Raw genomic sequence first — 10,252 nt, 5'->3', positions numbered from 1 at the left:
ATCAAATCATTAATATATAGTTAAGCTAGTATTAAAGCCAAAAACCACTAAAGATGTGAAGTTAGGTAGAACTATTTATCAAAATAGTAAGTAAGCAACCTTTGCATCAATAAGATAGGCTCTATGGTATTTGAATGTAATTGGTTAAACTAATCTTTATCTTTAATTGTAAAGCTATATTCTGTAAATGAAACAATGGTCAGCAATAGTAAGCTGCAATTTCCAAACTTACTCTGTTCTCTTACAAGTTACACCTTTCACCATTTTTCACTTAAAAATAAAAACACCTTTCACCATTTTTTTTCCTTGAGTACAAAAAAAAAAGGGGAAAAAATACATGTAACTCTCTCCAATTACTACTTCATTGTCAATATTCCTCCCAAATTATCAATTGTGTTAATGTCTCCCCCTAAATTACTAAAAAATGTGTCAATGCCTCCCTAATGACAAAAATGCCCTTCATAAAATTATTAAAAAACCTAAAATAACAAAAATTTATACAAAATAAAATTTTCAATTTTTTTTTTAAAAAACATTCGTTCTTTTTTTAATTTTTTTTTCTAATTTTGGTTTTTTTTATAATTTGTTTTTTAAAATGTTATTTCTTTTTATTTTATATTATTTTATATTTTATTTTTAGTTTTAGTTTTAGTTTTAGTTTTTTTTTTTTTGAATTTATAAGGACATTTTTGTCTTATTGAAAAAAAAAAATTAAGGTCATTTTTGTATTTTTGATGGTCTTAAAGAACATTGACATTTCTTAATAGTTTTAGGGAGGATATTGACACAATTATTAATTTGAGGAGACATTGATAATTGAGTGGTAATTTGAAAGAATATAAGGTTTTTTTTTTTTTAAAAAAAAAAAAAAAAACTCCTAACGAATAAAATAAGGTAGAAAATCCAATCAAGGCTTGAAAATTGGGAGCACCGGCACACTCACCTAGCTGAACGGGGGGCCCAATGGGTTGGTGTGATTGAGACCCACAGGCCTCACCACAACAACTATAAACTTTGCCTACTGCGCTTCCCATAGATGAGATCTGCATCTGGTAACCTAAATCCTTCCTCTCTTTGCGATCTTCTGCTCCTCCGTAAAGCTCTCATTTCCCACTACCAATGGCGTCCGAGGGCATTCTCATGGGAATGGGTAACCCACTCCTCGACATCTCTTCTGTCGTGGACGACGAGTTCTTGCAAAAGTGTGTCACTCATGCCAACCTCTTTTTTATTGATAAGCTATGATTCTGAATCTTCTTTAGCTTACCAAAACCCAGATCTTCTTGTAATCGTTAGAATTCAATGTGCTTATAGTCTCTTTGTCTGAAAGATATCTATTGCTTTCTGATTTTGTTTTACTTTCTTCTAGGATAATTTTTAGTGTAAAAGCACTTATTTACGGATCACGATTTCCTATTGTTCTTAGCTATTCTGCTGGTAGATTTCTTCAAATCTCAACAATTATTCTTCAATTAAATAGTGAAAATTTTGGCACATCACTACATCAGCATTTATTTAACATATCTATCATCTTTTATCACCCTATTATTTTTAATATATTTATCTTCATTTATCACCCATTATTTAGAATAAAAAGTGATCAATATGGTAAGTAATAAAGTGATAAATACCGATATGTCAAAATCTCAATCATTTAATTTGAAAATAATTGTTAAGATTTGAAAAAAATCTACTCGTAGAATACCCTGGAATTTTAAATAATTCAGATCCTTTACTTACGTATATGATTTTACATTAAGTGCTTCTAATGTTATAAGTACTTCGAGCAGGATTTGGAGATCTTAGGCGTTTATAGAAAGTTCAGGTGCTTAGCTTTAATTTCGTGCTTCGTGTAGAGTAGGATTTGAATCTCATCCTTCAGACTTTGTTCCATTGGTGATAAAGAGGGAGGGGGAGAGGAGGTCTTAATCTATTGCTAGCAGATCAAATTCATTGGGTCTTTTTAAATGGAATTGGGATTTATTAGACCAATTTCATTTGTTTATGATGTTAGCTATATGGATTCTGCTTTAAAAATTTTGCAAGCTGTTTTTCTATTAAGTTTTGGAAAGGAAGATGTTGCATTGGTTTTTCTGATGATTTCTTCAAATAACCTATATTAAAAAAGAGAATAAAAATCCAGTTTCATTGTTTTGATTGGATGGTCATGTTTTCTGTGTCAGGTATGATCTGAAGTTGAACAATGCAATCCTTGCAGAGGAAAAACACTTACCAATGTGAGAAATTTCTTTCCATGTCAAGATCGGTGTAATGCTAATTTTGTTTATGTTCTAAATGCTAATTCCTTGATCAAATGTAGTATTGTTAAAATCTTCCTTTACCCAAGACGTGGGAGATCTATTAATATTCATAAGATGAGCGTTTTTACTATATATTTGTTGTGACCATTTGTTTCTGCGTAAAATGCTTTCTACTATAAATATTTTCCGGAAAATGTGGCTATTTTTTGGTGTTTGTTTGCAATATTGAAAAACATTTTATGGCTTTTGGCTCGTACAAAAAACCACCAAATATTTCTCATATTTTTGTATAATCATATTAACCTATAAATAACAACTTTAATTCACAACACAATTTATTAATATAAAATAACTAAAAAAATCAACCTACAAATTATTTTTAATTAAAAAAATTCATGTATTAACTATTTATGACCAATAAAAAAAATCATAAATGTATAATCCTACAAACCGTATAGTTTCAAGTTGAGAGTGCCATAAATAACATCCAACACCACATTCAAAGTACCATAAAAAATTTAACAATAAATTCATTATTATTCAAGTTCAACCATAAAAATTACAGTCAAGTTTTGCCAAAATAACCATCTGTTCTACCATGCATATTGCAATCCAAGTATACTATCATGCAATCTCTACCATGGTTTAAAAGTAATAGAATACATTAGTTAATGTTCAACTACATATCTATAATTTCCAAATTCGAATCTCTATAGTTGTTGAAGAAGTTGTCCAACCAAATCTTATGAAGTTCATCCCTTTTGCTATTACACAATTCTTTCAATTCTTTCAATTCTTCCTGCTTTGCTTTCTTTGGCTTCCTCTCTACAGTTTGTTGCCAATTTTTGAGAATTCAAGTCAGCATACGTCTAGTCCCTGTGAAGGAACATAAACCCCATCAGTCAAACACAAAAAACTAAAATGTTGCTGCATGGTACTAAGATCAAACCTTGTTTGAAGAAAAGGAAAAAAGGAGGATAACCCAATTTGAAAAGCACAGTGAATAGTAGCATTCCCATTAAAGCCCTTCAGATGAAAATTGTTCCCTTACTATTGCTTAGAGATTGAAAAAGGGACACCATCAAAATGTCTAGAAGTCAAAGTAGCCATGAATACGACCTATAGTTCAAACTGAGTACAAAAACATAATTTTTCTATTATGCAGAACATGCAAATAAATCTCTAATAGATATATCAAAGTCACCGTTAGTCCAAATTGTCTATTATGTATGGCTAGGAGATTTGTAGGAACCAATTAGCTCATAAGACGTAAACCCATTTCCTCATTCAAACTCCTTCCGACTAGATTTGGATACAGGAAGTCCCAACAACCGTGCATCAATTTCACATGATAAATTTGTCCTGATTAGCTCGTTTGTGAACTATCTTATTTGAAAAAAGGATAACATTATGCACAAGCTATAGAGAGAGCAGTCGGATAATCAATTCTAGAAACAGTTATATAATTAAAGCCAAGTTCTCATCAGCTGACACTCAACATTTCTTACTTCTGTTAGCACACTTAAAGCCAAGTGTAGCAGGTTAAAATTGCTTTAAGGCAGTCCATGAAAAGTGTCTTCAACTAGACACAACTTAAATCCAAACATGAAACACTTTTTTTCCTACATTTTGTCAAGTATTAAATGAAACTTATCAGTCACTTCTAATGTGAGGAAACATAAAATAAGACTTATCCGTATTTGAGATACCCTACAAAGGTCCCTATGATTCCCCACATGACAATTATAACTTGTTCCAGACTTTTTTGGGTGTTAAGCCCACTTTTAGTTGAGCTTTCTTGCATCCTGCATCAATATATTTGACAAGCCCATGTGCTTGAGAGATTAAATCAACATTCAAGTACTTAATTTCATAACTACATAGGGCAAAGTTTGCAATATTGTTTTCAAAATTCTTTAAAACAATATTTAAGTTTTCTTATTTCCAAAACATTTTCTTTACTTTCTTTACTTCACTCAAGCTCGCACTTTGCTCTGCATTTTTTCTTGTAAGCTCTAACAGAACTTTACCACTCAAGTGGAACTTGAGATTTCAACAACTACCATCAGTTTTCTTCACTAATGAGGACAAAATTACCAGTCATAATAAGTCTCTAATAGCCTGCCTATCTGCAAGAATCTCTTCAAATCTATACAGAACGATTTATCTTCTAATTAAAGCATATTCATCAAGTAAAAGTTGTAAAGTTGTGAACTACCATCATATGGCATCACTTTGTCCAACACGCAACAACTCCCAATTTGCAGTATCCCATTATGTTTAGCATTGCAGTCCCAACATTTACGCAAAACCACATTCAAGCAATTTGAATGCTTAAATTTATTTTATGGGAAAAACCAACTTCTCCACATTTACAAACACAAAACACTTTTGACACGAGCACAAAGGCAGTCAGTCAAACATGTTAAAGGCACAAACAACCATGCAGTACTTGTGAAAATAAACTTATGTAGCAGTGTCAGTGCTGACAAAGAACTTGCTGTCTTGCCTACGAGCTTTTGCTCCTTCCATAGCTGCCCCGTGGAGTCAAAGAACGCCTTCATCTGTGCGGCCATGCACCTGTACCTCGTTAGGAACCAAACAACAAGTAAACAACCTGTCTGCCTCCTCCACTTTTGTCGCTATTATTTCAGGGATCCCTTCATCCTTCGCGGTGCCTTCATCTGCTCCAACACCTTGCTCAGCTATGTCTCTGGCACCTTATACAAAACTCCTTCCAGTCGGTCCACACCCTTCTTTATCCTCCGAGCCAGGCCCTCCATGTGTCCGTACATCGAGTAGAAGACCTTGAAGATTGTTATCTTTGCGACCATATGTGGTGGTGGCTCCACTTCTTTGTGTCCTTGCTCTCCTTCTCTTTATCACAAACTTTGCTTTTAGGAGTCGATGAAGCAACGGCCATTACTAGAGATAGAGATAGTGCAAGAACGGGTGTGCAGTGAGGGTGATAGCGTGATAATTAGAGGGTTGAGATGATGGAGAGAGAGAGAGAGAGAGCAGATAATAGTTTATGCTCGTGAGAAGCGTTAGCCATTTTACACTCGAGGAAGGATACATTCTTTGGTCAACCGAAAACATTTTCGGTTTGACCAAGATTTTCAGTTGCCCCAGACACTCGAAATTGAAGAAATTTTTTTTTGGAAAAAGGTTTTACGCACAAACAAACGGGGCCTTAGACAGTGAGATTACAATTCATCAATTTTGAAGATATGGTAGGAGGGGTGGAAAACAAAAAATGGTTGTTTGATAATACTGAAATAGCATAACTCCATTTACATGCATCTTACTTGAGTTAATTTTCTGTAGATAATTCACTTTTGGGGTCAACCATCTCTCGTTATGATCATCAATGGCAAACATAATTAGAAGGTCTAATGAACAAAAAGAGACTCACATACAGACATATATTTGTTCAGAATAGTGGTCATTATATTTGGAGTGGTGTAAAAGAACAAAGAACAGTAACTTATTAAAAGTCTGTCAATTATGTTTTGATTTAAGACCAGTTTAACTTCTTCGAAAGTTAAGGTTGCATAGCCGAAGACGATAGGTAGGAGGGAGATTTTGAATTTGGTAAACACCATTAATAATGGTGATGCAAGCATGCAAGCGCGTCCTCTTGGCATAAGAAAGGCGAGGCTCACGTGTTGTAGAAGGGTGTGCTTCTTGACTGTTGGGTTTTGGTTTTTGAGGGTTTGTTGGGTTTCTTTCTTTTGTAGACTGTTTTGTTTTTCGCTTTCTAGTTAGGTATTTTCTCTAGTATACATCCTGTGTATTTAGGGGCACTTTACGCTTTTAATAAGACCAGTTTATTACTTATAAAAAATGTTTTGATTTAAATCACTACTTGGGTAACGAAAGCATACTGCTTTGACTTTTTCAGATTCCTTGTGTATATGAGGATGGTACTTGATTGCAACATCAACTGTTAATTAAAATGTCTGAGATGTGGCATATTGTCGTCAAAATGTCTAAGGTGCCGTAAGGATCTTAGTTGGGGGGGGGAAGGCAAACCCTAGCTTGAGTCAATTTTAAAAACAAAATTTTGAGTTATCTTTGTTAAATTCAACAAGGTGCAAATGCTTATAGCATTTTATCACTATAACAATTACAACATGATTCTTGAGAGAGGCAAGGACTGGTGTAAGTAGAGAGCAAAAAGATTATTATTTTTTTATTATTTATTTTTTTTTATAAGTATTTTTTATTATTTATTATTTTTTAATAGAATAGATTTTTGATTAATGTTCATCTAGACCATGAAAAATGGGAATTCTAACATGCTGATGTCTTTTACTTCTCAAAAAAAGAAATCTGATTTTTAGGCAAGTTCAAATTGACCCATCAAGTTGAGAGTGTGAAGTTTTTTTCATTATGCTACGTTTGTTTGAGGGATTGGAGGAGGGATTGAGAGGGGTGAGAGGGAAAAGTGAAGGCGAGGGCAAATTGCTCATTTGGAAGGAGGCAAAATTGGTGGGAGAGGGGTAGGCAAAGCCACCCTGGGTCCACCAAAACCAATCACCCTACTGTGGGTCGATTGAAGAATGGAGAGCTTGCTTCTTGACATAAAGTTGTGAAATTCTTTTCTACCCTCACTTCAAACTATTTAAATAAGGGTATAATAGTAAAATTACATACATATTCTCTCCTTTTCACTTTTCTTTTCCTTCCTACCAAACAACATGAGGGGGGTGGTAAACTCCCTTCACTTCCTTCTCCTCCTCCCCTTTTCCCCTCACCTCTTCACTGCCCTTTCCATCTCTCCTACCAAACATGGTGTAAACAGAGGTTTACACTTTGACTAGGGGGACAGCTTAGACATTTGGCGAACTGCTATACAGCACAACTGTTGTGGCATATTAAAGGAACTTAAGAGTTTTAGGCATTTCTTTTCATCTAATGGGCACCAAAATGTGCCTGGTAACTTGATTGATGATTGAGAATTTCAATTTAATTTGTGTTACACTGTGTGGATTCCCTGTTCCCTCTATGTGAGAATTCTTTTGTGAAAATATGCTTCCTTGATCAACTATGGATCAATGTTAGTTTGATGTATGTCCCAGGTATGAAGAAATGGCTAACAAGTACAACAATGTGGAGTACATTGCTGGAGGTAATGCTTTCATTCCATAATATTGAAATTTAGAAAATTGTTCTGCTATTTGACTTTGTTCGATAGTATTTGATTTAATTTTATTGTTTTCAGGTGCTACTCAAAATTCAATCAGAGTTGCCCAGGTACGTTATTATTACATCCTGCAGTGGTACTGGAAGAAATTCAGTCATATTATCCCTTCACTCAGTTTAAAAGTGAGTTACTCTTTGCTTTTGCAGTGGATGCTTCAAATTCCTGGTGCAACAGTTTATATTGGTTGCATTGGGAAGGACAAGTTTGGAGAGGAGATGAAGAAGAACTCTAAACTTGCTGGTGTTAATGTGAGCTTCTGTGTCTCTCGATTTTAATTAAATATTTTCTTAAGCATTGGACCATAGAATGGTAATATCGCCAACATTATCAAAATCAGGTTCACTATTATGAGGATGAATCTGCACCAACTGGAACTTGTGCTGTTTGTGTCGTGGGTGGTGAAAGGTTGGTTTCATTGAGCCTACTTTGAAAATTTTTTGTACTGCCTCCCAAAATGTTACATAACATGTTTCTTAGTATTTGAACTGAATAAAAGGTTCTCAAATTTGCGGCCAGCTGGATTATTAACACTGTTGGATGAATTTGTAGGTCTCTCGTTGCTAACTTGTCGGCTGCAAATTGCTACAAAACGGAACATTTAAAGAGGCAGGAGAACTGGGCATTAGGTACTGTCTGCCAAAGTCCTCTTGGTTTTGTACTTTGATTTTTTAGTTTCATTATTGTGAGCTGACTTCTCTGTGAAATCTTGATTGGATAGTTGAGAAGGCTAAGTACTTCTATATTGCCGGGTTTTTCCTCACTGTATCCCCAGAATCCATACAGCTTGTTGCTGAACATGCAGCTGCAAATGACAAGGTATAATATGATAAATATTTGGAATTCCCTCTTATCAACTGGTTTTCATTAGATTGTGCATGAGAATGCTTAATATCTAATTTTTTCTGCAGGTCTTCATGATGAACCTTTCTGCTCCATTTATCTGTGAGTTCTTCAAGGATGCACAGGAGAAAGCTTTGCCGTAAGCATTTTGGCATCTTCTTTTGTGGTAGTAAGTATATATTCATATTGATGTAAGACATGCCTTTTTTGGGGTTCAGGTATATGGACTATGTTTTTGGAAATGAGACAGAAGCAAGAACCTTCTCAAAAGTTCATGGTTGGGAGGTAATGGTTGCTTGGTACCAGATTCTACCCGATTCACAGTTTCTGTTCCAAAATTTAACATGCTTGGTATGTTCTTTATGACCAGACTGATAATGTAGAGGAAATAGCACTAAAAATCTCCCGGTGGCCCAAAGCATCAGGAACACACAAGAGGATAACTGTTATCACTCAGGGTGCTGATCCTGTTGTTGTTGCTGAGGATGGGAAAGTGCAGAAGTTCCCTGTAATATTATTACCTAAAGAAAAACTTGTTGATACAAATGGAGCAGGTATGCATTGTTTTGTGCTTGTAATGTTTCAAATGTCGGGATAGACTAGCTTACTTTTCTTTTCTGTTTTTTTACAAATAATTGGGCCCAAGAGAAGTGGAAGAAGAGATTCGATTGGCCCCTATCCGCCCTTGGGGTTTTAGCGGCTTACTTTTTTATATGCAGAGTAGTGTAAAAAATTTAAATCGTCTAGAGCATTTAATGATAAAGGTTAATTCTGCCTGCTAATTCTGTCTGTAGCTGCCATATATATTACTTTTGTTTCCTGGTTGGCATATTAGAATAATTAAAAGTACCAATTCAAACAAATAATAATGGTAAATGGTTTACAATATTAGAATAATATTGTATTGCTTTTTATCCACCATCTATTGGTTTCATTTGCTCCTTTACATTTAAAATCATGAATGCATTAAAACTGGTGTGGGGGGTCCTTGTTTTCCCTTAAAATCACATAGGTGTATGTACAGTAGTCATGGTACTATGAAATGTTGGAAGAAGATATTTGAAACGGATAGAGTGCATTTCATGGCCAAGATTTAAAGTTAGTACATCTTACAGTGCATATGAAATCAATGTCGACACGTCTTTTAACATATTCTCTAATTTACTCTTTGCAGGGGATGCATTTGTTGGAGGATTTTTATCACAGTTGGTTCATGAGAAATCCATTGAAGACTGTGTGAGAGCTGGCTGTTATGCAGCTAATGTTATCATTCAGAGGTCTGGCTGCACGTTCCCAGAGAAGCCTGATTTTAATTAAGCCGTTCATTATTTCCCTGCAGTCCGTGGCATTATTTTAGATTTTGAATCATATTTTTGATTGATCTATGAATTTCGAGGTTATTAAAAATAACGTCATGTCTAAATTGGCCTCAAGAACCCAACTATCTAGTACGGAATTTTGATTCCCAGAAAAAGGTGACACAAATTTATATATATATATTACCCTGTTATGTTTTAAGTATTGTTGTTGGATGATTAATTAGTTTTTCTAGCATAGCTATAAATAGACACAAGCCATTGCTCATAAAAGTAGGTGAATAGCAGGAAAACTCATCTTTATAGCATTACTCCTCCAAAAGAGATCTATGAGGTTCAACATTTTATTAAATTTGCCCCTAAGCATCTTCAGATTCCTTATATTTTCATTCATTTTGATTTTGTTTATGAAAAGCACTGTAGCACCTTTTAGTTAGTTAGTTTTTATTTTTTCCCTATCCCTTAACTTTCGCAATAAAAGTTCCGTTGAAAAATAATATTTGAAGAAAGTAGAGAAATATTTTGGAGTTTATATTAAAAAATTAGTAAATAAAATAAAAAAAATATGTATTTTGAGTAGTTAAAATAATCACTAATACCGGTAATGTTTTAAGGTTTAAAATTGA

The 10,252-nt window shown here is 34.2% G+C and overlaps 1 protein-coding gene across 1 annotated transcript; it reads left to right on the top strand.

Annotated features, from left to right (window-relative positions):
• Positions 1-1,019: 1,019 nt before the first annotated feature.
• Positions 1,020-9,828, top strand: LOC133873088 (adenosine kinase 2). Its single transcript, XM_062310809.1, has 12 exons — positions 1,020-1,202; positions 2,184-2,237; positions 7,346-7,395; positions 7,489-7,520; positions 7,617-7,718; positions 7,808-7,875; positions 8,020-8,096; positions 8,189-8,286; positions 8,379-8,449; positions 8,529-8,595; positions 8,681-8,864; positions 9,485-9,828. Exons 1-12 carry the CDS (start codon positions 1,120-1,122, stop codon positions 9,625-9,627), a joined length of 1,029 nt encoding a protein of 342 aa, XP_062166793.1. The 5' UTR covers positions 1,020-1,119; the 3' UTR covers positions 9,628-9,828.
• The last annotated feature ends 424 nt before the right edge of the window (positions 9,829-10,252 follow it).

This window comes from Alnus glutinosa, chromosome 7, assembly GCF_958979055.1.
Source record: "Alnus glutinosa chromosome 7, dhAlnGlut1.1, whole genome shotgun sequence".
NCBI lineage: Eukaryota > Viridiplantae > Streptophyta > Magnoliopsida > Fagales > Betulaceae > Alnus > Alnus glutinosa.
The sequence above is the reverse complement of the archived record's forward strand: the minus strand, read 5'-3'. Positions and strand labels throughout refer to the sequence as shown.

Bases quoted from the DNA above. Each gene is read 5' to 3' on its own strand.
- LOC133873088 (XM_062310809.1), top strand. From the start codon at position 1,120: ATGGCGTCCGAGGGCATTCTCATGGGAATGGGTAACCCACTCCTCGAC. The intron at 1,203-2,183 runs GTGTGTCACTCA...TTTCTGTGTCAG, and splicing joins GACGACGAGTTCTTGCAAAA to GTATGATCTGAAGTTGAACA. The intron at 7,876-8,019 runs GTTGGTTTCATT...ATGAATTTGTAG, and splicing joins TGTGTCGTGGGTGGTGAAAG to GTCTCTCGTTGCTAACTTGT.